Source organism: Coturnix japonica, chromosome 8, assembly GCF_054131305.1.
Source record: "Coturnix japonica strain WE chromosome 8, WE-NBRP24, whole genome shotgun sequence".
NCBI lineage: Eukaryota > Metazoa > Chordata > Aves > Galliformes > Phasianidae > Coturnix > Coturnix japonica.
Genome location: NC_140670.1, coordinates 27790841 through 27818632, shown reverse-complemented (window position 1 = coordinate 27818632; position 27792 = coordinate 27790841). Strand labels below are relative to the sequence as shown.

General features: G+C 37.7%; 1 protein-coding gene across 1 annotated transcript in view; it reads left to right on the top strand.

The window, feature by feature from the left end:
- The window catches only part of PDZD8 (PDZ domain containing 8), a 45403-nt gene extending 18600 nt beyond the window's left edge, over positions 1-26803 (top strand). Inside the window, exons 4-5 of the mRNA XM_015867462.3 lie at positions 21473-21635; positions 22178-26803. Coding sequence (XP_015722948.2) covers positions 21473-21635; positions 22178-24357 — 2343 coding nt within the window. The 3' untranslated portion in view covers positions 24358-26803. The remainder of the gene's footprint in view (positions 1-21472; positions 21636-22177) is intronic.
- Positions 26804-27792: the final 989 nt, after the last annotated feature.

Here is a 27792-nt window from a genome sequence, read left to right as displayed (position 1 = left end):
ATAATGCTCAGTTATCACGGCTGTGCTTGAAAATGTACCTGATTTGCATACATTAATTATTAACTGTTAACTACATTAAAGCAAACAGTTTAAAATGTGCATTTGTAGACCTGCTACATTTGGGTGAGGTAATGTTTAGAAAACAGTGAATGAGGTTCACCTGTCTTACACTGGGCAGTAGTGTATTCCTTTCTGATGTGAGTACTGAAGACACATTCTTAAAGAGTAACTCATGACCAGTTCCCTCCCTTTGCCTACATTTTGACAGAAGGTGGAGGGAATTCCTATGTATCTCCAACTTTTTCTGGAACACATGAATCCTACCATGTCTGCTGAAGAAATATACTTTTAAAACTGTCTTCAAATGTAGGACCTGGTAGAATTAGTGGTGTTGTAAGTTAATGTTATTTCATCATGCTTGATGAGTTTAGCAGCACACAGCCTACAAAATGCATTTCTCTCATTTATGTGGGAGGAAGAATATTGCCTCTAATTCAGAACAAGAGGTGCAATGCCTTAACGTTTCAAATCAGTGATGTTGGGTTAGTTATCAAATCGAACTTATGCTGAGCAGTGTTAGTTTTAAGAGCCTGGTTTGGCAGCCAAACATCATGGAAGAAAGTTGTGCTTCCTAGAGTTATCTCCATCTGAGCACTGAGGCCTGTTTGACTGTGAATTATGTGTTAGCTCCCTGAGCTCACTTGCTGCATGTTAGCATCGGTGCCAGAGCAATTTCAGAGCGGGTTCTTTAGCAGGTAATGTAGCACTGGTGTGTTTGTGACAGCAGATGGCAGTAGAACTAAAGTGGTGGTGGCAGGAAAGGAGTGGCTACTGCTTTAAACTTCGGAAAAGTCCTTGGGCTCACGTTCTGTTTGAGCGCCTGAAATGAAATGGGAGGTTTTCAAGTCTTCCATCCTTCAGAACTATGACTCGAGATGTAAGGATGTTTAAGTAGCTCTGTTCCTGTCCAGTCCCATCACTGCCTGCTGAGAGCAGCGGCTCCTTGGTGTGAGCTGCTGGATCTGTAGCTGTCCTGTCAGTGTGGGGAACATATTGTGTTCAACCTCCTTGAAGTTTGTGGCACTGAAGACGTAAACTGACTTTAGGTTCCTGGTTCTAAAGATTTTGATTATGGTTGAATACTGAAACTAAAGGTTAGCACCCTTGCAAAGCCACTTTGCTATGCAACTTCAGTTTATCATGTTCGGTACAATCATGGGGGTTTCTTTTCCATTGAAAATCAGTTTGAATATGTAAGTTAAGCTAAAAAATACATTAGAGGAGACCTTGCTGGGTAGCAAGAGAATTGCCAAGTCCCTCAATAGAATTAATGTTGCAAATGTGCTTGGGTTTGGAACTTTCTTTACTGAGAAACTGCAACCGTGTGAATTCTTTCTCATATTAAATCCTTCTTTTAAATGACCGTGTGTGCAATAATTAATTGAGATGAAGTTGGAGTGAATATCAGAAAATATGGAGGAGAAATGACAGACTAAGTTGAAGTGAAAAATAGTTCAGTAGATTCTGGTTTAAGTGTCTGTTTTGCTGTAATATGATACAGATATGAGAGTACATCCACTGAGGCAGATAGTGTTCTATAAAGGTCCTGAGGAAAATTCTTCTGTCTTTCTCTTATTGGCATATTCATAGTAGTGATAAAAGATTAGACAGGTTTAATACTTCATAATTAACTTGGCAAGACTTTGATCTGATCCATTATTTATGGGATATTAGCAGGCGTCAAAATTGGTTTTAAAGAAAGAAAGTGTTGTGTTAGTGAACATATCTGGATGATTACTGAAGTATCTGTTGTAATTCAGAGATGTTTCTTGCTTCTAAGCTATTTATCAAATCAGTCTGAAATACAATTTGAACTTCACAGAAATTATTTGGAACGTTCCCATATGACAGGTAAACATTCTTAAATACCTTAATTAATAGTGTTGCTGCTGGAATTAACTTTAATCGCTGCATGGCTATGGGAAAATTATTTGTGGATAGGATGTAGTTATTAGGCAGCATTAGTAACATTGGATTACTAGACAGGTGTTCCACAGCTAAAACTGTACTTAGGTTTGTATCTAAATACTAGCCAGCACTTAAAGACTGGGGGAAAAAAAAACAATGTTTTTTATTGTTTGTGACAATGTTGAGTAGTAGAGGGAAGGTTCTGAACTGCAAGATTGAAATGTGTCTGTTCTATGGGTTGATGGGGTTATGTTTTTTTGTTGGGTTTTTTTTTTTTGCTTTGTTTTTGTAACAGAAATTCAGAATCATAAGATAAATGCTGTTGGTAATGAAATAATGAAGTTAGATAATCAAAGGCAGGTATGAGGGAACACGTCTTAAAATTCTGATTTCAAAGTAATAGGCTCCTTCAGGTTGCACTGCAGGAACATCCACACTTTTGTCTTCTTAAGGGCAGTATGTGTGGGTGGGAGGGTTTTTTTTGATTGGGGTTTTACCTGCTTTTTCAATAATATTTTTTCAAGTCCCTCTTTCACTTTTCACTGTACATTCAGAGGTCAGCACCAAAGGAACTGAGGGGTAAGGCCAGTGCCATCTGCCTCAGTACATACTGAGTTTGTGCGTGTCCACATATATGTGTACAGAGACCACAATCTTGGCTGTTAGTGGGTGGTGATTCTGGCAGCTCTGGGCTTCTATACGTGAATACAGTGGTTACTTCTGAAATTGCTTTAGGCAGGATGCTTGGTACATTTTAATAAAAACAAAAGGATGTTTCTCAGCCTTTCATAAAACTAAACTTGTTCTATCAGGGATTACAGGAAACTAAAGGTACTCCGATAGTGACATATAAAATGAGCAATAATGGAAATCAAATTCAGCACCTTCTGAAATGAGTTGCCTGAGGATACTCAACAATAATGTCAAAATTTGAAGTAACAGTGAAACGTTAATTTGTAAATACCCAGAATTAAATGGCTCACAGTTGGCATTTCGGTCTGCTTGTTTAACAGTCTGCCATTTCAGCATTTAATCCTATCAAAAGAAAGGAGGAGGATTAAAGCGAGGGAAGCATTTTCAAAATGTCACTTTTTATGAAAATTCATGATCTTGTAAAATTTGATAATATTTGTAAATACAATGGGGAATAGTTCTGAGATTTGGGCCTTACATAATGTTCTGTAATCCGTCTTTCAAATAAACTTGAAGGCCACCAGGATTTTTTTGTCTGGCTCACCCGAAACATTTAAGCTTTTTGACTGGAGACCTCAGAGACTTTCTGCTTCTCTGTGATTTAATAAGACCTGTTAAAATGCACTGTAGTGCTTTGCTTTGCAGAGACTTCAATATGAACTTTAAAACAAAAGGAAACAAAATCACTTCTTTCTTCTTCTGGGGGGCGTTCAGGTGGTCCAGAACAAGGTGCTACTGCCATAGTTGCAGTGTGACCTAATACTGCCTGAATAAAAATCATTCAGGAGATGCACACTGTGTTCTTCAGCATGCAGACCCTGATTGAATAGCGAAGTGCTCCACAGCTTGCTGCAGGAGGCAGTGTGAAATGCATCAGCTGCATCCAGGTCTCTAACATTCCGTACGTGCACCTTGTTTCTCCCTATGGCTGTGCTTGTAATTGTGAGCTTTCCTGGCTATCCTCAGAGCACTTGGAGTTCTGTGGTGGGATCTGATGGCCTGCTATGAGTCTGACTTTCCGGCTTTCACATTTAAAATATCAGGAAGAAGGATTACAAAGTAAAACAAAGTGCTGATCTCCTTCCAGATGATTACAGAACGTACATAAAACTTTGAGCTTCATCGGGGATTAGTTCTGTTCTTTCAGTGCTTATTACTGACCTGATAAGCAGCATTCATTTTAGCATTTAATGTTCATTTTCACTTTTTATTTAGAGATTGCTCACACAATCTCTAGTATGTATTCTCCGAGTTCATTTTTACTTCCGTATCTTCTATATCCTTTAGATAGTACCTAGAGTGGAAAGTCTAAGCTTTTCTTATCATACAACTTCACATTTAAAATAAACAATTATGAAGGAAGTACAGCATGATCTCTTTTCATTAAGAATGCTTGCAAAATACAAGCCAGGCACCACACTGTAGTGCATCACTGATGCTCTGTGCTGAATTATTTTTTTCATTCTTCTCACCTGCTCAAAATATTGGATGTGGGAAGGAGCTTTAAGTCGGTTTTGCAGCAGGTGTGTTTCTCGTTCGCAGAGAAGCTGACTTACAGTGATAGGTGTTCTTGATAAGTAAATATATGGCTGGTGCATGAGAGCTGACTTTGTGTAAACACTGTGGCCTATTTTAAGAGAGATAACGGTGTTTCATTGACCAGTGTAAACAATAATGGTTTCTGGGCAATTTAGTGCATTTTGGGGAATGACTTTCTAAACTATGTAGTTATGTCCCGTTGCAAAGTTGTGTAGCCGGGGAGCCAGCAGCTGTGCTGGTGGCTGCTGCATGTGGCTGCAGTGGAGGAGGGAGGAATGGGGGTGGCAGGTTCAGGGCTCTCCTCTCTTTGAAATGCTCTTTTATGACTGAATCATCTGTGCAAGTTCTTCTTCCTGAGGGTCATAATCTCCAAAAATAGGTGTTTGGCTTTGGGGTGTGGTGACTGTTATTTTGGATAGGTGGCTTCTAAACTCTACAAGTCTGATAGGCATTTTTTTGGAAGGTCAGACCTTTTACAGGTATCACATTCATCCCAGAGTGTTCTTTGTCACTTTGGTACATTCAGACTCAGTTCTTTTCCTCTGAAACACGTTTTGGAGGGGGCAAAAAAAGAAAAAAGACTATTGACTTTAAATATAATTATTATATAGAGTTTCTTTTACCAGCTGACAGTGACCAAGTGTTTCATATCCAAGGCATCATAAACTGAGAGACATAATATCGAAACTTGATCAATTTAAAATGTGACCATTTGTGTGAAGCTGATCTCTCAAGCAATTTTTTGCCTGTCAGGATTCATGGAAATGATTCATAGAACTGAGTCTTTAATTTGGATACTCTCTAAATTACAGTAGGATCTGACTATCCATCAGTAACAGTTGAAGTGTTAGACATAGGCTAGTCTCGTTGGTGGGTATGTGACTTGAGGCTGTATTTCTTTTGCTCATCTACTTTGGCCTAAGTGTTGTACGCTTAGAAGGGTGATGTGCGTAAGCACAGCTGTTTATATTGATTTTAAGTAGTGATGTGCATCAGTCTCTTCTTTGGTTCTCTGCACAATCCAGATGTCTTACCTAGTAATGGTCCTGTACATGTGTGTTCCTGTCTGGATTTCAGCAGCTACCCTTCTGTTCTAATGAGTTTTTGAGAGTTGGTATTGAGGTCTTCTTGAATGTTTTATGTGTAGACCATACTAACATGTACTTAAAGTACTCATTAGTAGTCAGAATCTCAGTACTTAGGTCTGATTCTCACTGCTGTTGTAGTTGGTGTAAATACAGAAATTACTTTAGATTAAATGAGTATAATCAGGCTAAATTCCAAGAAGTTTAAATGAAGGTTTTGGAAAATGTCCTTATTTAATTAATTGGCATTTAATTAATTATATATAGTACAATATTTTCAGAATTAAAGATTTAACTAAAGAACCTACTGTTCCTTAATGCAGGTACTTGATGTCCTTCCATAGAAGGAAAATGAATGTTCATACCTCACAGACAGTTGATATGTTGTGGTCTGAAATAAAGTGTCAAAACAGAGGGCTATAAACTACTGAATGACTGCAAAGAAAGCCTTTAATTTTGTGGGTGGAATTCCTTGTTCTGAGTACAGTTTTATGTCGTGTTGCTATCTTTATGAAGTCAAATGAGTTAAGCAGTTCACATTCTTGGACTCGAGGTGCTGTGTTGTTACATGGGTTGTGTCTCACCTTTCTGGAATGCTGTAATTATTTCTCTGAACATTATCTCAAATTGACTACTTTTTTCTTTTCATTCTTTATCCCTCTAATCACAGCCAAAGCAGAAATTAGATGCTTGTCTCTTGGTGTTGAGTCTTTTACAGGTCTTGCAGGCTTTTCCTCAGCATCTGGTGGTCATACATGGAATGAGGATGGTGTTTGGAGTACAAGTTGCCGTTATTGTACTCATTAATTACAATACCGTGGGTGTTTTCTATCATTGATTCTCTAACTCTTAGAATTGCTTAGATTGGAAAAGACCTCAAAAATCATCAAATCCAACTGCAACCTAACCATACTGTTCTAAGAATAACAGGAGAAATTTGCTTTTGAGGGCAAAAGGGCCTGCTTTGTTTAATAGTACACAAGTGGTTCTTCTCCCTTATAAAGTATTACTATCTTTACAATACTTTTGGTAATTGGGGAGAAAAAAGCATAAGCAGGCATTTAGTAATGCAGATGTAGTCTGTGTTCTCCAAAGGCTCTGTAACTATGGCAGACAGAAATGAGAAAATAATATGGGTGGGCAGCATAGCAGTTGCCCTACAAAAGCCTTGAGGATCGAAAATGTAATTGCTGCTTCCCATCACGCAAATAAAATGACTAAAAGGTCATTCCAGTGTACGAAGGTTAGATAGAGCAGCCTGATACTCTGCAAAGGACACCTATGCATCGGAAGTAATCCGAAGTGAGTCATTGTTTAAAAAATGGAGCATTTCCCTTAATGCAGGCTATTAAAAGGCTGGCTCCATTAAATTTTAGGTAAGATAAATAGACTCTTTGAACTATGATGTCTTTACAGATATCTTAACCAAAAGTCAGTATCTTCAGATCTTTACTAACGTCATCTGTTTCCATTTTTAGGTGCTTAGCTTGGAACAAATATAATGTCTGCACACCCTCAGATCCATTTGATGTTAATTGAAGCTATATATTTTCTTTAGCTGAAGGAAGAAAACAAACCCAAATAAAAAGCCTCTAGAAGTCTGAGGCTGGATATCCAGAAAGCTTTAATTTTTAATTGTTCTTAGTTACAAACCAGTTTTTCATATCTGTATATGTATGTGTATACACACATACTTTTAACATATATATACATACATGCATTTGATATATGTAGAAGTGTGTGTGTATATACATACATCAAACCAAAAGTCTCAGTTGTTCTTCAGTTAAATTTTCATGATGATCTTCTGGGTAGCAAATTGAATCCATGTTTAGAAATGTAGATTGTTACAGTTAGAACAACTTGACTCGTGAGACATTGTCCTGAACTTACCTGGGACTTATCTAAACTTACAGCTCTAATCTTGTAGAAGAGAGTCAAGAAAGGCAAAGATGATGGTTAACAGAGCAATTGCAGAAATTTGGTTCTGGGTTCACAGGTAGTTAAATCATACATCTGTGAGGGTAAAGCAGGGACAGGCTGTACAGCAGCTTATAAACTCAAAATACTTACATAACTAGGAATTACATCCCAAGTAAGCTTAGGAATACAGTGTTCACAACTTCCTAACATAGCCAAGCATTGTAATATGCTCTAGCCTCCCCCTTAAAATTGATAATTTCCGTTGGTCTCAAATCTGATGAACATTTGTGGGTAAGTAGAAACAAAATTCCACATACACAGAAAAAGTTCAGTAATGGTATAAGTTACCTGTGTAACAAGCAACTTAGTGAAGTTATAAATTAATGTTCTGTCACTTGATGCTTCTGTGAAATGTGGAGCGAATATTAATTTGAGCTATATAACCTGTTCTTAGGGCATATGAGATGAACCCAGTGACAGGGATGTTAATGGATGTATAACATTCTTTTACTCAGAAGTCTGAATTTGAGACCTGACTATGACCATAAATGAAGCTGGCCACAAGCAGCAGAGCATGGTGGGATTTAGCTCTGACTGGCTGCAGTACAGGTTGTGTTGGAGGAGCCCTTTGTGATGCAAATCACAGTTCAGGGGGCAGAGGCCACGGGAAGCTCATCCTCCACGCACACACCTGATCAGAGATAAAAAGCAAAGGCAGACATGTGCTTTAAATAACTTTCAAATTGCAAATTCCATGCTGGCAGTTTGCTGCTGCTCTTTTGTCTCTTGAATGAGCTGAAAAACCAAAGAATTTATATCATTGCCATCTTGCTGAGGTTTACTTGTTGAAGGTTAACCAGCTTTTCCCCTTCTTTTTTATGAATACCTTAGTAAATAATGAAAGTGCATTGGAGGCATGGGTAAAACTTGGTCCTGTAGGGAGGCAGTAAGGTAAGCTGCTTGTCCATGGATTTAGATCGTGCAGTGAGGTTGATACTGAAGGTCCTTTATTGTAAAGATTGTGGAACGAAAACAGTTTGCAGATCAGCATGGGAGAGAGAACTTGGAGTATTCCAGCTGTGTATGGTAAGTAGCTGAGGGGGTGGAAAAAAAGAACTGTGGTCAAGAGGGAATAGATCTTATACGTATAACTCAAATACCACAAAATTACTCAGAAAAGGAAAAGGAGCAGGTAGTGATGATGTGCAGGTGAATGTGTTCTTCAGTCTGTGTGACCTTGTCTGAAATGAAGCGGTCACATTTGCTTTGGAAGTCCTTTATTATGTGTTTGAGCTGTTGCATTACTATGAAGGAGTGAAGCCCGGTGCTTGAGTTCTCTTAGCTTTGCTGTCCTGCTTAAAAATACAAAAGAGTATGGGAGAGCTAAGTTTTTGTTGGATTGTTGGCAGTATAAGAGTGACTTAATCTTGGGTGTGAAAAAGCAGGAGTTAAGCCACTTTTGACCTGAGGAAAATTCTGTGCTAGTGTATTAGAGTAGAATGTGTTGGGAGTAATATAGTATGCTGTGTGTTTAACCTGGGGGGGGGGGGTTCTTTAGAGGGCAGTTGTAAGAGTCCTGTTGGCTAAGCAATCTTGTCAGTCAGCAAAAATAAATGGCTCAGGAAAACCCTTAGACAGAGTTTCTTTGAAATATTCCAGTAAGGAAAATACCTGAGATACTAGGGAGCTCTCTAAGCAGTACTTAGGGACGTAATATCTGTTAATTATTAAAAGAAAGCGGGTGCAGTATTAAGGGAGAGCAAATAATACCTATTAATGTGGTACAGGAGACCAGGTGTGATGATAAATAGCTGCATAAACAGACCAAAGGACATGTAACAAGGATAAAGCCACCACCAAAGTCATAGCAGTAATAAGGTCATGGGAGTGCAGCAGCTGTAAATATTTGGCTAGCGTGGAATCTTTTAATGTACCTGGTTAATGTACATATTATCTATAGGCTATAGAAACTCAAAGGTACTTGTAATTGTACTATCAAGAACATTAAACAGCAGATATACTGACTATAGCAATCATATATATATAACTGTCTGAAATTGAGCCAATTTTTCTGCTGCAGTCAGTGTTTCTGCTGTTTAATATATATGTATAAAATATTAATATATATGTACATAGTTTCAAACAAGACTGAAATCTAGCTGAACAGTGTGTCTGTGTATTAGACTAGAGCCAGGGTAATGTGGAATGGAAGAGACCTCAAGAGGGTAACCTGGTCCTCCCAGGTCACAGCAGGGCTGTTGAATTCATTTAGACTACTTTCGACTAAACCGTTCTTTTTACTTGAGACCAGTCCAGGAGTATTTCTGTACTGATAGACTCAGAGTAATATTTCCTTGTGTTCCAGATAGTCCAGGCAGGAGGCAGTTCTAGCCTAAAAACTCTTAGCAAACTAGAGGAAATAATAAATATATGATGTTCTTGTTTATTTCATTTCCGCAGTCTGGCTACAGGGGATATTTGGTCAAAGCATGGGAGCATCTATGATGGATTTTCATTCCTTGCAGACAATATCTGAACAAAGAATATTTTTTAACGACTTTATTTTTGCCTGCTTTGATAAATGTTTCTGTTTCCACAATAGTTTTGAAGCTCTAGCTGTTGTAGGAGAATCTGAAATAACATTTTCTGAAAATATATTTGTAATAACAAGGAATGAACTGTTGGCTGCTGTTGTGAGCAAAGATGGTGAGATCATTGCCAGCTGATCTGTAGAAATTCATTAGGAACCGCAATCTTGGCTACATATGATTGAGGTAACCAAGGCTTGTAATTAATTCCTGAACTTAAAGCTGCTAGGAGGAAACAAATTGGTAAAAGGTCTCTTAGGTCTAATAAACTGAAGTAAGTAAACCACGCTTACCATAAAGTAAAGAACGTGTTTCTAGCTAGGATCACACAATTTGATTTTTAGAGGTTAGTTTCATTTTGGATTTTGTTTGGACAGCTGGGACTGGAAACCTGTAGATACACTGGAAGAGGACTGAATACATTCTCTTTTGTGAGTCCAAAAAACTATCTCTTCAAAAAGATCTGTTGATATTGCCAAACCGCCAGCCCAACACATGCAAAATACTGTTTCCAGTTCAACTCAGAAGTGTGCTCTTCTCTGGAAATGACAAATAAATAAATGACTGCTGAAAATTAAGTCCATTTTGGAATTTGTGTGACTTAGCAGTGTAGAATTATTTCAGTTCAGTTCATTATTATTCAGTTCAATCATCTTCTGGGATTCGTCTTCCAATAGTGTTCAAGTATGTAAAGTGAAAGGCTCTTTTCAAACTTGTGGAGTTCATGAAGAAGGGCAAGCCATGCATGATGAAAACACATGTTTATTCATTAGGATTTTCTGACCGTGAAGGCTCACAGACTTCTAAGTTTAAAATTAAAATTAAAGAAGAAAAAAAACAGGCAACACCACACTGGCAAGTTTATCTTCCCAAGTTGTCTCACATAAAAAGAGAATTCTTTATACCTTTCTCTGTCAGACGAAATTGTGATGTTTGCACGATGGTCGTTACTGAAGTATAACATGCTCAAATAGGTATTTAATGAAGTATGGCTTTTTAAGTAGTTTGTGTAAATAGTTTTAATAACCTTTATTAAAAGGGCTGCAGCAGAGAAGCAATGGGAGTTTGCCACGGTACCACACATGTGGACGTGCAGGCAGCAGTTCTCTTTATTTTCTCTCTCTGTTTTCCTTTCCCTCCTCTCCATAGATGTGGTGGTTTTACCCTTCCCCACCCACAATATGTGACAAAAAATAATTTCCTGATTGCATTTTACTGAAGCTTTCAAGAATGTTTTAGGGATCGAAAGTTTTCTTGAGTTAACGCATCTCCTGCTCTCAGGAAATACACCAAAGAGTGAAATGACTAGTAAGAATTGGGAGAAAGTTATTGAGTAAGTTTGTAGTTTTGTATCCTAATGTTTTTGATAAGTTTCATCTCTTTTACTTTATTACCAGAAGCATTTTCATCATTCATCACACTGCACGTTTGCTTTTCTATGAGGCACTAATTTCTGCAATCTGTAGATATTCAGATCCTACTTTTATTATCAGGATTTTTAACTTAGCTTGTTTTTATGGTCAGAAAATGCACTTGTTTATGGCTTCACTGTTAAAGATATCCATATATGTATTTTTAATTTCTGCCTAAACTAAACTTTAGCGTGCTTTACTAGCTGTTTTCGTTGCACTGTCTTCTTTATTAACAACTAACTTTTAAAATGGTACTTTTACATTATCAATTTAAATAAGAAACAGACTTGGAATATTTGGTTCTGGGTACGCAGTTTATGAAAGCGAATCTTTCTCAGGGGAGTTTACAGAGAGCTCTTAAATCACAGTGCAGCACTTGGTAGGGTTGCAGCCTTTGGCTGCTGAGGGCCCTGTGTGCGCTTTGTTCCACATGCAAGCAGCACTGCTATCTTTCTTTGTCCACCAGCAGACCCTCAGAGATGGTCATGGAAGTATAGCACTGTAGACTCATACTACATACTCAAATTATTTTTTGCACCAGATGTCTTCATTAACTTCAACATGATTTCAGTGTCACTGAATTTAATCACTGAAGTGATTAAATCTGAGATATTGACATAAACTCAGAACTTAAAAGTTTTGTTTTCATGCAGTTTCTATGCAAGTAATATGAAGAAAAAATAAATAATTACCACTTTAAAACAAAAATATAAGCGCTGTTCTCAAGTATAGCTCGCCATGCATGTTCTTCTCTGTCTCTTGTTAGATATAGTTTTTGGAAAACATGTGTCTTTCTCAGGCACCCTGTGGTATTGAATAAATCTTTGTTCATTTTTTAAATGGAACGGGGAAAGAGCTGTAAATTCTTCTGTTGAGCTGGCAGCCCCAAACAAGCCGCCTTTCTGGTGTCGCAGGAGAAAAGGGGAAATTGAAATAGGGTGGGAAATTAAAATAGGGTGATAATGTGTTATGAAATCTGCTGGGTTTTTATATTCTATATTTCACTAGGTATCAGTAAGTTCTGTTCTTAATTTCAAAATAAGAGTGCGTAAAATCAAAGTATAGGAAGTTGTGATGAGTACTAAAGTAAAATGAAAAGTTTTTAAACCTGACTACTTCCTATTTGTTTTTTCACTTACTTTCTCATAGTAAGGCATGGAATTGCTATATATTATTCTTTTGCTCAGGGAACTATGTTGAATGGCAATCCAGAGTGATGAGCTGTAACTTCTATTGCTAATGGTGTCCTGCTCCTCTTTTTTATGACTCCTAGTGAGCTGTTTCTGAAGGGCTGTTTTTATTTTGGCACTTTTGCATGCTTCAATGATGCTATGGTGTCTCAAATGTGTGCGGCTTTTCTTGTTTGTCTTTCTGTATTTGTTGTGAATTCACATGCTTTGCTACCTCCAGAAATGAATAGGGGCTGGGTAAGTTAAGGGAGAGAAAAATACAACTTGAGAACTTCAGATCTTTGGATCTTCAGAAAGCGCTTGTAGAAGTTAGGCTCCATGGTTTGCTAGTGTGTTGATTCTGCTTGCAGCTACCGTTCAGTTTCTGAATCATTGTTTCGATAGATAGAAGTGATTTTTGTGTGTTCTAGAAACGTTTCAAGTGCAAAACAAATTTAGCTAGGTATTGATTTCTTTTGCACGGAGAATTGTCAGTATTGGACTTGGTGTGAAGACCTTTTCAGCTTATAGCTGTGGCAGTTTTCCTAAGTGATGAATGGTAACAGTATGAAAATGTGGCATGTAGGTGTGCTGTTGTCTTGGTGTCACTAATTAGATGTGACAGTGAGCTCCTGTTTTGCTGCCTGCCAGCAACTTGTGCCCTATAACCATAAACAAATTGATCTGACGTGATGTGTTCAACAAAATAACCAGAAATAGATATACGGTCCTGGAAATCTTTACTGTTTATTTAGTTATGTTTACACTGCAATATTTTGTCTGGAACTTAATTAAGTTTGCATTAAGTGTGATTTGGATTCTGTTCCACTTAGAGAAAGATTATGATATATGAAAGCTTGGTGGTCTTGCAGTAATTAGTCAGTGCAGGCTGGATACATATCCCCAGCTTTTCTGATGTTGGCATTGTAGAATTTCTGCAGTAAGTTGGTCTGGTTTTACCATGTAACAGTGGACTGGGGACAACGTATGTAAGCAGAACTCAGTTTTGATCCAGGTGGACTCTTTGCTTAACCTCTGTAGAGTTGTCATAATGATAAATCACATTATTGTGTCTCCTTTAGTTCTTTCAGGTTCAGACACTTCTGTGGGAATGTGGGAGCCTGAAAAATACCAGGTCGTATGGGATATTGGTTTGCGTTTCTCTGTAATAACCATTTAGGCATTTGTTAATATTGATGGGAAATGTAGCAGTTGTTAAGCAGGTGATACGAGTACAATGTGCAGAAATCACCAGCTGTGATTTTGCTCAAGTAATCTATTATTTTAGATTGCTAAGTGCATTGGTTCTGGATACATGTCAGGTCACTGTTGCTTAGGGTATGTTACTGCTATAAGGTTGTAATTTTTGTTACCAGAAAATGTGATAGTCTTCTGATAAGACTGTTTTTACATCTTTTTACTCTCTTGGGTAAGTAACTTTTTAAATATCAGACTTCCAGTAAGTCAAATAGCACTGCTTGACTTCCTCCCTTTTGCCACGAAGCCTGTTGTCAGAGCCCCTTTAGAGCTGATGGCAGCAGGAGCAGCACACAGTGCTGGAGCCTGGTGGTAGGGATGGCAGAACCCTGCAGCACCCAGCTCTTCCCCAGGGCAGCTTTGGCAGCTATTCTGCTCCTGCCTTGAACCTGTGGGTTTTGGTGAAGACTCCCAGGTGAGAAGTATTTATGAAACTTCTGCTATCTTATGAAAGTGCCCTGTTCTCCAGATGTGACTTTTCTGAAATTACTGCTGCTGAGAAGAAAACTCTTCTGTTCCAGAATAAAATAAACCTATAAATAATGTGCTCGTTCATTCTCAACATTTTTCCTTCAGAAATGTAATTTTTAAACCTTTTAAAATGTAACTTTTGGGCCCTTTAGCGAGAGCTAAGCATTAACATTTGTACGTGTTAGAAAGCAGCGTTGTAGATTTAATTTCCATGGAAACTGCCATCTGTGATGCATGTTACAGTGCGGACAAAGTAATAACTTCTCCGTATTTTTGGTTTTGGTGGCAGTATCCACATCACTAATCAGATTGTTGCTGTTAGCTGCGACAGGCAAGCAGTGTTTTTGTGTGAAGCAGAAAACTCTGCATGGTGCCTATTGATTCCATTATGAAGAACTTCTCCTCTATGTTCTAATAATTTGTCTTTATTACATGAAGATTAATTAAATTGTTTGATAAGTACTAGTTAGTTCTAATATAAACAGAAGTAATTACTGGCTGCTCTAGAGATTTGCTTCTAATATAGGTACTTGAATGTATTTTTCATTTTATTTTCCCTACCTCTGGAGTGATGAATAAAACCCCAGGCCTTCCCCTTCTGTGCATGCACTCAAAGCACCAAACACTCTTATGTTCTCATTAATCTCACATATCTGTAATTTGCAGTGTAACAATTTAAACCAGTTTACGCAAAGGAAGCCATAAACTATAAGGTAAACTTTCTGTTGTTTCTGTCTTGCACGCAGTGTTAGTATTCATCTCCTTCTTTAACAAGCACTTTCAGTAAGTTTATTTCAGTGTTTGTTATTAGCCTGCCCAAAACTTTTACAAAATACTCATACAACTGAATCATCGTGAAGCAATACCAGAGGACGCCCTTTTTCTATCAAAGGCGTGAATGGTGATGCACGATTTGGAAAAATCAATCTTTCCCATTCTTTTTCTGGGCCGAAGGAAGACAGCACAGTTGGGTTTAATAACGAGTAAAAGGATGTCGGTGAGCCAGAGCACTTAGAGATGAGCTACGTTGGTGTTTGTGCGAAATTGCTCTCCGAAGAAGCGCTGTGCGTAAAGCTGAAGGTCAGCATTGTACCTGTCTCTGACGCTTCCAAGTTAAATGCAGGTTTTCCAATCCCTGTTTGTCTTTAACTCCTCCATTCAGCTCGTGTAATTACTGTTATGTGAGAACGCCTCAACAATACATAATTGCTAAACAGATCGCTGTTTGCATGTCATGTAGCCTGCTTCCTTGTGCGATCAGCAAGTACAGGTTATTGTTGGATCAGGAAAAGAGTACCTGCAATGCATCACAAGAGCTGGGGGAAAGTAACACGTAGCTTCTTGCTTTGTGCAGTACCTTGCTTGTTCTGTTCCTTGCTGGTGACAGATGTTTTCAGTGCTCGTTGGGTAGGCATGCAGCTGTTTACTGTTGTGAGTTGTCACTGTGATTCCAGACAAATAGCGTGTGATGGTAAGGTGTAAGATTAGACATGTGCTTAACAGTCACAATTTAAAAGAGGTGATGTAGAAAATGAAATAGTGAAGCCCGCTGACTTTGTGCATAACAGGACTAGTAAAAAGAAATAAATGAATGAAGAAATGTATCTTCTTCCCTAAAGAAAAATGTGAACTGCCTTGCAGCCTTAGTTTGATGTAACTGCATCTATCCATGTGCACAGACTGCGATTTGCAGACCCAGAAGAATTACCAGCAAAGGCTCTTTTCACTGTTTCTATCACAGTTGTTTCTGATGCTCCACAAAAAGCAGAGTTGGCTGCTGTTGTGCAGTGATTCCACTGCTGGTAACCCCCATCCCTCTTTGCGATGCATTTGATGTACAGATTCCTTTATTGATAATGTTATTTCATTATTATTTTTTGTATGGCCTATCCTTTATTTAAGAATCATGTCTGTTCGTAGGAAATTGTCCCGTGAAAATTGCTTTCAACGTAAATGACTTTTGCTCTGAAACTCTTAATTTTTAGGCAGTGCTTTCAGTTTATCTAAACATTTTCACTTGGCAGAATTTTCCATCAACACTTCTAACCTCTTTGTATTTCCTGAGATTTGTTCAGAGTTGCCCATTAATTAATCAGTTAATCAGTGCTATTAATTCTGGCAGACAATTGACATGTTTTCTATGACTGATTTTATTCTTAGCAGCTGGGATAAAATTCTGTGTAATGCTTAAGGATACTTGAAATGGTCAAGAAGAGAAAGAGGAAAGCAGTACAAATCTTAGATCCACACTGTCAGAGCAATTGAATGTAGGACCATGCTGCTCTACAGGACTGTGATATCAGTGTTCATGAATAACTCAGACCAGTGACAACTTACCCTGTATTAAATCTAAATACAGTCTTTAGAATGGGCTAATTTCTCCTGTGCAGCTATATCAAAATCAGAATACAGGTTAACACAGTTAATGCTGTGACATAGTCAGAGGAGATGCGAAGAGCTTTTTGTTCCCTGGGTATTTCCAGATACCAGCAGAGGCTTTTGAAGGTAAAGCTGTTCACTTTCAAATATATAAACTGCTCTGAGTGGAGGGGAAAAGAAATGGAGAAGTGGAGTACAGGTCATGCATAGGACGGGCTGACTGCTGGAATTGGTTGCAGCTTAGAAAAGCATAAACAAACAGGTGAACAGTTTGAAATGGCTTTGTAGTTCCTGTGTGTTGCTCAATCGTGGTGTACTGAATTTTGCTGTATGTTAGAGTGCGTTACTACCCAGAGACTCACTTGGAAGTTGGAGCCTAAGTTGCAGGTTTCTGAACTAATCTTTTTATGAATTTCCATGCAACTTTGTATGTCAGTACATTTACAGGCACATAAGACATGATAGAAGTGAACCTAGGTTATAATTGTTGATGGTCAATACATACTGTATTGACTACTGAGCTATTAAAGCGTTCATAAAGATGAAGACGCTCAGCAAACTTTCTGTTGCTAAGAGTTGTCTTTATACCTGGGAAATTAGAGTCTGTCATCATGGATTCCTTGGTCAATATCTGCGCCAGACAATTCGTGCTTAGATTGAAATCCCCTCCGAACATTCAGAACATTGCCTTTTTCTTTCCTCTGAGTCTGGTGTTTCTGAGGAATGTTTCATGTGATCCCTGCTCCCTGTCACTGTATGATCTGGTCTATATAAGTAAGCTAGCAATCAATTCCCCGTGTAGGTCATATTATAGAAATCTGTCATTATAGGGTTGAAAAAAGAGGAATGTAGAAGTCCATATTTGACAGATTATATACCAGAAACTTTTTTTAATATTATAAATATGAGTCTTCTGAATAGAAGCAAAACTGCTTCCCAGTTTTGTTCTTTAATGTTATTTTTATTACATGAAATATTCCTTCCTTGCCTTACGATGTGAAGGGATCTCTGTAATACCTTATAGGCACATTGTAGACATCTTAACTCTACTTTTGCCCCCAAGCATTCTTCCAAGGAAACTATATATTATATCACCTTAGAAATGCCAACTTATCTTACTGTGGTCTCGTCACTACAACATATTGTATTGTATATTTTATATATGTATATATATATATACAATATATTCTTGATGATATTTTTACCCCTACATGGGGTACACAGATGAAGTTTTGGAAGCAAATAGTAAATGAGATGGCATCACACTTGTATCTGTAGTGTGTAGGCAGATGCCTATGAGAGACGTGTTTATCATCTCTTTGTATTTGCAAACATTTCAAACCGGTATTTTTAGGAAGCATTTGGAGATTAAATCTGCGTTCTATTTGAACAGTCATCCAAACATCCAGCTATAAATTTCTGAATTAGTATTCAATTGCTGTGAAGTTCAATATTGATGTGTTTAAAGATGATTTTCACATACATCTCTTAGGCTTTCAAAATGAGGAGGCTGAGGTAGGATGAGGCTATGAGACACAACAGAATTCGTTGTTGCATTGTATTTCCAGAGTGAATTTCCAGAGCATCCTTCCACTACAGAACAAAGTATTGGAGGAGTTATGCCCCAGATTGGTTCATGCATTTATGCATATAAATGAACTGAAGCCTTTAGTGTAAAATCAATGCTTAAATACTTTGTTCTCTAAAAGTCAGGCTTCCACAGCTGTGCATCAAACAGTTTTGTTAATTTTAAAGTGAGTGGTAATCTTTTCATTTTTGTACTTGAATGATAAAACACTGAGGAAATTACTTACTCTTCAGCTCTGAGGTAGTCGTTCATGTTCCAAAGCATCATAATGTTATCTTAAAGAGTCTAGGGAATGCTTACTATTAATTAAAAATACATACCCAAACTTTATGACATAATTTAGTTCTAACACTTCCAATATAAATTTGTTTTGCCTGTCTTTCATTAACAAGCATGTCATTTTATCTACTTGATCTTGCACCTTGTTGAAGCAACTACAGTGTAAGGTTTGCAGGAGCTAGCAGCTATTAAATCAACATAAATCTGATTCAGTGTGATGCAGTTAATTATTTAAAACTTGTTTCTCTGAAACAGTGCTGTTAATTTTTCTCCCCTGTGGCAAGTTTCCTTTGTAATAATTGTCCTTTCGTTAACAGCGGTTCTCTAATACCTGCTCTGTCATTTACCTGACTTTTAGCTTCTGATGTTCTGGTTTCCAGTAGATCTTGCTTAAAAGGGTAAATATATATATAAATATATATATCAGGAAAACTGTTCATCTGGTTTGGATCGATACATTAAACTGGCTTATTCTGTGAGAAAGTTTGTGATGGTGCCAAAGTTAATAAAATGTGGAGATGAACTTTGCTTGCTGTGTTCAAAGGCCTTCTCCTTCCAGAAGCAGCTTTTCCCTCGCATACTGTTAGGATATTGCGCATCTCCTCACCACAAGTGATTCATGCACATTCTAATAAGCTGTTGGTGTCCCTGCATGGAGGCCAAATGTGCTGTGATACCTAAGTATCTTTGGGTCCCAGCTGTCCTTGGCTGCTTTTATGTGGTCCTGGGGGAAGGAGGGAAGAATGGAATGCTGGAAAACACCTCTGAGGTTTCTCCTCTCTTAAAGCAGAGTATTTGTATTGCTATGTCAGACCACTGTTGAGAGCTGCTCAGAGAAGTCCTAGAATCCAAAGGAGGCTTTAAAATCACAAGGATCGATATTGACTCTATAAGAAGGTTTTGGTAACTTTTATTTTTCTCTCTTTTTACCATGTAAGTATGCCCTTTTCTCCCAAATTCTGCTCATCATACAGTCTGCCATGATTTGCAAGTACCAGCAGTGATTAGAGGTCCTCACTGCCTTTTTCAGGTGCTGGGTGTTGCAAGACTCTTTTCTCCCTTGTGATGCTCTTTACTGAAGAGAGCTTATTTCTTTCTGACTTTCTGAAGAACAAGCCTTTTGAAAGGCCATCACTTCTCTGTGCTGCTCTTTGAAAGGATGAGGAAAAGTAAAGGAAGGTAGATTTTGATGAGGTAGCTCCTGAAAAATACTACAGTGGCCATCAAACAAGCTTAGAGTAGTGTGTATTTGTAATGACACAACATTAATTGGGATTCTTAGGTCTTAAAATTGTCACGTCTTATTTAGTATCTCTAGTTCTGGAGGTGAAGATCCAAGCCCCTGTAAGACTTAGGAAGAAAGTATGTACCATCAAAATATATCCAGTATATCAAAATAACCAAAGGATATATCCATAAAGGAGCCTAACTCAATAGTGGCTCTGTACTTCACCGGGCTAATGAAAAGTAGAGCAAAAAAAAAAAGTGTGTCGTTTTGCTTTTTGGTCTCTAATGTTCTTGATTCTTAGCATTCCTGAAGTGGAAGTTCCCTTTCTTATCTTTATGATCATAGCTTCATTATTTATTCAAACATGAAGATCTGGAAGTTCTTTTCCAGTGTAAACTTAGAGCAGGACTTTCAAAGGAGTTACTGCAGTAAAAGTGACAATTATGTACTTCAGAGTCTTTGGCAAATCCCAGAAGTGTCAGCCTCCTCATCTGGTGGTAATATGCAGTAGTATGTTGCATAGACTGACTGTTAAAGTGACTTTTGTTGCAGGTTTGTTTGGTACTAGAGCAAATCTGTGTAATTTGTGTTTGTGAAAGTCAAAATATTAAACTAGTGCTTGCATTAACTGTAACTGAAGATTAATATTTTTTGAGTTTATAAGTTTCTCTTCCACAGATGTTTGTAATTTTTACCTCTTCCATGCTTTGTAGTATTTTTTGTGTTAGTATATTGCATATCAGTTTCCTTTAGATGGGAATGACCTGGAAAAAGAATATACCATTTGCTTCTATAAGGGACTTTTTCTGTTCTAGAAGAGCCTTGAGTCTTGGAAATGCAACTAAGCTTATATTAGATCTTGTTATTCATGTATAGGTTACTGGCACCTCTCAGGAGGTTAACAAAGTTTGAGAGAGAGCATCTCTAGTGAGAGTGGAAATGCAGATATTAAGTGACGGAACTGAGAAAGTTAATGCAGGTTTGCTTTAAACTCAGTGTTGATATTGTGCATACTGTTAATTGGGTAGCAATTCTGCCTTTGTAAAGAGGTAAACAATTAACAAAAGGGTTTTTTTTTTAGGATTGTGGTCAAGGAATGAGAGCTACATTAACTCAGTACATTAAACCAAACAGAAAGCCTTCATAGGAAATTTTCTACAAACAGTATCTGTCTCTGAGCTTGGGAATAGTAATAATATTAGTAATCAAATTAAATTTATCTCTGTGGAGCTGAGTCACAGTCTGCAAGTTTTTCTCTTTTAAATAAACGGAATGTACTTCAGCGGACTGATAGTAGGCAGTCATTTGAAAGAGTCTGAAAGATGTATCTTTCAGGGGGAAAAAATGTACTTCATTCTTTAAGAACTGTCTGTATTAGGAAAAAGATTGACAAAAAGCTATTGGAGCTCATAAACAATTGGTCTCAGCCTTGATATATTTTTTGATAAGGATCTCTTAGCATGGAAGTCTGTGTGAATGGTCAAGGTGGAGCTCTACTGGAGATTGTGCCTCAGAAATTATTTTAAGAACGATTTGAGTTTGCAATTGAAATTTATCTTGTGTTTACCGTGCCAAGGAAAATAAATATGAGGAAATTGTTCTTGGTCTTTCACAAAACTTCTTAGACTAATAGGTGTTGTCTTAGGTTTGTTTTACATAAGTCTTAGTAATACATGTCTACCACAATAGCTTTCTGACTCCAGATATTTTTTGTGTAAACTGCTGGAGAGACACTGATAGTAATGGATTTTATAACATACGCGGAGTATATACAAAGTGATTGCCATCATAACATCAGTTGTATGATTTCATTTCAGCAAGCTCATTAGTAACCATGAGTCCTTACAGTCTGTTCGGTCACCATAGTCTAACTTTTAATTTTCCTCTCTCTAGGCAGAGCTAGTGAAAGGGAATCTTCAAAGTGTTGGCCTCACGCTCCGCCTTGTGCAGTCCAAGGAAGATGATGCAGGGCATGTTGTTATTGAAACAGTTACGCCAAACTCACCTGCAGCTGCTGCTGATCTACAGAGGGGTGACAGACTTCTAGCCATTGGCAGTGAGTAATATGTCAGCTTTCAAAATAAGTGTTGTCTTGCAAACAGGAATAGCATTTCCACTTAGAGCTGAATTAGCCTGCTGTTCTCAACAATTACACGTGCCTAATCACATAATAAATACAAACACTTACATATTTATTGCCACTTAAGGTTATTCACTCGATCATTTCTCTTGCGTATTTATTTACTATTTGCTGGGTACAAGCCAACATAAAGGCGAATAAACATTTCAATGTAAATATATTTAAACTACTAAAGAAGTGTTTTAAAAAAACAAACAGAAAACTGAACTGTGCATGTTAGTATTATTTTTAACTCCTGAAATTATATATTTGTATGGATAAAAATAGAGGGATCCAGTTGTTACATTTCAGTCTAGCTCTTTTGTCATAATTGCTTGGCTTCCTCTTAGTGATGATTCTGTTGCTCACTGTTAAAGTTCTAAAAGTATGTATAGATATTTTTGAAGCTTTTTTTTTTTTACATTATTGTCGTTTTCAAATTTAACATTTTAATCTTTTTTTTTTTTTTTTTTTTGTAGGTGTTAAAATCACGTCAACTGTCCAAGTGTTGAAGCTTATTAGGCAGGCTGGGGACAAAGTCTTAGTCTTTTATGAAAGGCCTGTTGGATATAATCAGCATGGTTCAGCGATACAGGATGGATTTGGACAATTGGAAGACACTGCTTTCTTAACACAGCAAGAAGATGACCAAGTTGGTGTATCAGCTGATGTTGACACCAGAGATTTTGAGGAATTCGAGGACTTAGCATGTGAATCACCTGATCAAAAAGAAGATATGCCAACAACTCAAAGTCCCAAACGTTCAGTAGTGATACTTGCTGCTAAACCACTTGGAACCATATCTCCAATTCTGAATCGAAAACTGCATTTAGGAAATTATCAGACAACATCTAAAACGCAACAAAAAGATGGAGCCAAACTGGCAACTCCTAAAATCTCTGATAGTTCAGATACATCACAGCTATCGGGTAAGCAGACACAAGGTTCTGGTGCTAAGCCTCCTGTACCACCTAGACCACAAATCAGGCCTGCTTTGCCTACTAATGAAACTCAAAATCTGATGGAAACTGGGGGTGTATCTTCTGAAAAGACAGAGAGGCCACCTCCATCTTCAGGTAACGGAGATAAATGTACAGAGAAAGTGATAAAGAATAATGATCAAACAGAAGACCCAACGTCATCAAAAGCAGCAACAATACCAAAACAAGATGTATTAAAAGATGGAATTTCAGACAATGCACGTGGTCACAAAGATGGTGGAGATGACCATCGAACTTGGGAATCACCGGAAATTCCTTATCGAGTCCGACATGGTCGATGGCCAAAGTCGAGAACGTCCTCTTGCCTATTTGAAGTAGAAGAATCCCATAAGTACCTTAATGTTGCACTGTGGTGCAGAGACCCTTTCAAAGCAGGTGGATTTATCTGCTTGGGATATGCAAGCATAAAACTTGAAGAAATTGCTTTAGACTGTATGGCTACATCATCAATGGAATATGTTAGTACATTTAAATTGAGTGCTCCCACACCTAAAGCATCAGTCACTAGAACAGCACTGCGGAATTTGACAACCCACAAGGGATTCAATGAAAAGTTCTGTTATGGTGACATAGTTTTACAGTTTAAATATTTTAAAGAAGGTGAAGCAGATGATTCAAATCTGTTGGAGAAAGAAAAGGAATGCCATTTGGAAGAAGAAGTCAATGTAATTCAGAAAGAGGTTCCTTACTTGGGACAAGTGGTTCTTACTGAGAACAAGCATAACTTTCAAGATACTCAGTTTCAGAATCCAACCTGGTGTGATTACTGCAAAAAAAAGGTATGGACTAAAGCAGCTTCACAGTGTATGCTCTGTGCTTATGTTTGCCATAAAAAATGTCAAGAAAAATGTCTAGCTGAAACACCCTTCTGTGTAGGAGCTGAAAAGCGACATGATCGAACTGCAGGAGGTTGTAGAACAGAAGGACAGGAAACTTCTCAAGCTGCATCCGTTCGTGTTGATTCAGAGTCTAAATCCATTAACAGGACTGCAGGTTTGACCAGGCATATCATCAATACAAGCACTCGTTTATTAAACCTCCGTCAAGTCCCCAAAGCTCGCCTTTCTGAGCAGGGAACAGAGATTGTAGAGCCTTCACCAAAGCACACACCAAACACTTCTGATAATGAAAGTAGTGATACTGAAATTAGCGGTCCAAGTAGTCCTTCAAAACGTGGGATAAAACTGGTCAGAAAGGAGGGTGGTCTAGATGACAGCGTCTTCATCGCAGTTAAAGAAATTGGGCGTGATCTCTATAGAAGTCTGCCTACAGAGGAGCGTTTTCAGAAATTAGAGTTTATGTTGGATAAGTTGCAGAACGAAATAGACCAGGAGCTGGAAAATAACAATTCGCTTGTTAAAGAAGAAAAAGAGGCAACTGATGCAAGGAAAAAAGCGTTGATTTCTGCTGCGCTGGTTAAATCAGGTGAGAGACTGCAAGCCCTTACGCTGCTGATGATCCACTACAGAGCAGGAATTGAAGATATAGAGTCTTTGGAGTGCATGTCCTCAGACCGGCAGTCTAAAAGAGTGACTAAAGATTCAGAGGAAGCCGGTGTAGCAGAAGAAGTGGATAATGAAGATATTGGTCTGACAGAGGCTCCGACATTAAACATCATATCAGATGAATCAGTTGATCCATCACAGTCAGTAGGCTGATATTCACTTATTTAGCCTTTGAAGGACCGGACTTAAACAAATGTGTTGCACTTAATTACAAACATACGGAATGAATTAAAACGCTGGTATGACACACCTGCTTCTCCACAGTTATTTGCCTATGTAAGAATACAGCTGATAACGGTTCTTCTCCAGCTACAGCACCATCATTTTATCAAACTAGCTGGTTGAAACTGCATTTTGAGGTTTATATTGGAAATTTATTTTTAATAACTTATTTTCATTTTTTTCTAATTTTGTAACCTTACCATTTCATATTACTGTGCAGTGTCCCTATTATATGAATTGTCTCCCCGCTCCTAGACCTCCCTCCCCCTTTATTTTATTTTACTTTTAGCTAATGATTTCAACAAGAAGCTATCAGGATTTTTTAAAGTGTTCAGTTTCCATTTTGCTGTTGTATGATGAAAAGAAAAGCTCGTTGCATGCCCAAGCTGATGACTGACACGAAAATCACTGAGGGACCAGGCTTTAAACTTGCGGTTATTTTATGTCTCCTAGACAGTTGTGTATTTCTTGCCAAACATATCTTGAAAACAAACAATCTTTTTTTTTTTTTTTTTTTTGCATCTGTTATTAATATTTGTCAGAGTGATTATCAGGTCACTTATTTTTCATACTTCTGTTAAATACAAGAACTTGTCATAGTTCTTAATATCATTCATAGCAATGCTATGCAAGAAAATTCCTCCCTGCAACTCTGGGATATTATATCCTGATTTAATAATGTTAAAGGACATACCACTATCTCCCAATAATTGAACTGGGAGTGTTCTTGAGATGAAAGAGTCTGGTTGCCTTCTGGAACAAAGTTATCTCCAACAGTTGATATATATCTGAAAAGCCGATAAAGGAAAATAGTGTTTTGCAAGAGCTGGAGGTTTCATTGCAGTCTATTAAAGTGTAAATGACAGTTTTAATTTCAAAAGTTGTAATATGTTGCTGTTTTAGCATTTATCATTTCAAAAAGTGTAAGGTACAGAATAAGCAATGGTGACATAATACCTGAACCTTGTCTTTCAGTGCTTTTGAGCAATCATATAGTGGTAAATTGCATTCAGCTTCTCAAACAGAAGAGGCAGTCTGAGCAGAAGGGTCACCTGTTTCAGAATAATGTCGTATAGTGTATATACCATGTTTTAGTTAAGGCAAAATAAGTGAGTCCAGTAGAGAAGAATAATTTTGGCCAGCAGCTTTTGAAAAGAACTATCTGGTCTTGTGCTATGTGTAAATTGTGGACCTTAGCATCACCTGGCTGAGGCCATTGTTCTTATTTATTTATTTCCTGTGAACATGACTTAAGCTTCATCTTCTGTGTATAGAAATGCCATATAAAATATCATCTTTATTTTAGGTACGGCGTTAGGTACCGGCATCATCACCGTAGTAGAAAATGCCTTTGTGGGTGTGGAGTTGATTCTAAGGTGGTAAAAGAAATAACTTAAAATTTCAGGCAGTGTACAATGTAGCTCTCCACTTGAATTTTCTTCTCAGTTGATTTTGTGATGGGCAAAATGAAGAAGCAGTGATTTATTTTTTTTTTTCTTTTTTGAGATGGAAAAACGTACTTGTACTCCTAAACAAAACAATTAACTTCCACTCATGCAACTACTTGCACTTTCTTTGTGAGTTCTGGGCGGTTGATAATTATTTAGTTTGACGTATGGAAAACACTATCCATGCTGCAGTAGGCATGTGTCACACTTCAGAAATTAAGCTTCAGCAAATAATCGCACAAAATTAGCTTCCCTTATTGACTAAAAGTTGTTTAACCTATACTTGCTTGAGATGCGTATTAAGACTTCCCCACTCCGTTTTCTCAGAGGCTTACCATTGGCGGTGATCTGCGTTAAATCTCCATCAGTGTTTGCTCTTATGGACTACTATAGAAGTTTTCAAGTATATCCAGGTACTTCACTTAAACCCTGGTACACATGAAGGAGCTGTGAAAACAATGCAAATACTGATTTCAAAAATGCATTCAGGGTTTCACGTTTACCTGTGAAATAACGGTGGGTGAGATAAGCTGGATATAGTTTTCCTTGTATATTGTCGCTGATGATGATTGTAAGAGAGAATTAAACGTAGTGCAATATTTTTAAACATACTGAATGGGTAAAGGGCAAAATAGTTGTATTTTAGTGATAAGGAGGAAAACATAAATTCCTATCTGGCATTAATTAAAATAAATGCTAAATCTTGAGGGGGGAAAAAAGTGTAATACTACATTCCTGATGTAATCCTCGCTTTGTGCTTGATTGTAAATAGCTGGAAATAAAGAATACCACAGAAAACAAGAATATCTTGACTTTATGATATCCCGTAGGTGGCAGCTACACACGTTTGCAGAAACTGCCTGATATGATTTTGTTGGCTATTATTTTATCATGAGAACAAGCTTTAATAAAATAGTTTTGCTAAATTATCACCTGCTTTGCATTGTCTTAGTATTTCTTTAAGCGGTTGTAGTTGCAGGAGTTCATCTTCTAAAGCCACTACCTGAAAGGGAAAGCATCTTTGGGAGAAACACATTTTGCATTAAATTACTGAGTGCTGAATTAATTGGGCTTTTATGCATTCTTTGTATCTGGATACGCGTTTATTTTCCTTCTGTGCAGTAAAAATACAGGCAGGTTCAAAATGGTGATTCCAGTTGATTGATTGTGTGTAGCTTCAAAACTTTGTAAGATGCAAAGAATGTGGTGGTTTTGTTTTTGCTATTCAATTATTGGTGACAGTCGCTACCAAGGGAGTTGGATTGGAAGGGAAAGAAGGGCTCAGAAAAATTCTTCCGTTTTTTCCTGTCCTTTAAAAAATGTTATCTATAACCAAAGAAGTCCTTACTCATTTTTGTCTAACTGTTGTAGTTTTCATTCTAATTCCCCATATTTAAAGTAAATCATGCACGGAAGTTTACAACCTCAGGAGAAGACGGAGCAGGAGGAGAAAAAAAATGTACAAAATATGGGAGAAAGCCAAATGTTTGCAGGACAGAATGTTTTCTACTCCCTGTTTCTGTGACTGAACAAAGAGAGTCATTATTCCTTACTTATACTCCTTATACTCCACTTATTCCTCCAATCCACAGAAAATCCCACATGCAGGATGACCACAATCTGCCTGCTGTTTGGTGACAGAAGCAGAGTGCAATTCCCAGGGCAAAACTGTGATCATCCAAATGTCCTGTGAAATAAAAACGTGAACAAATGTAAATAGCCATCGATACGCACAACTGTCTCCTGGTGGCAGTGAAATACTCAGCGTGCTGCAGAACCACACTCTGTTGCTGTCTGTCTCCAGGATCTCTGAGCTTTGAAGGAAGAGTCTCCATCTGTTATGTATCCTCAAGAACGCAATAGAAAATGCACCCCTATAAAACTGGTAAGTGGATGTTTCAAATCAGCTACAGCACTT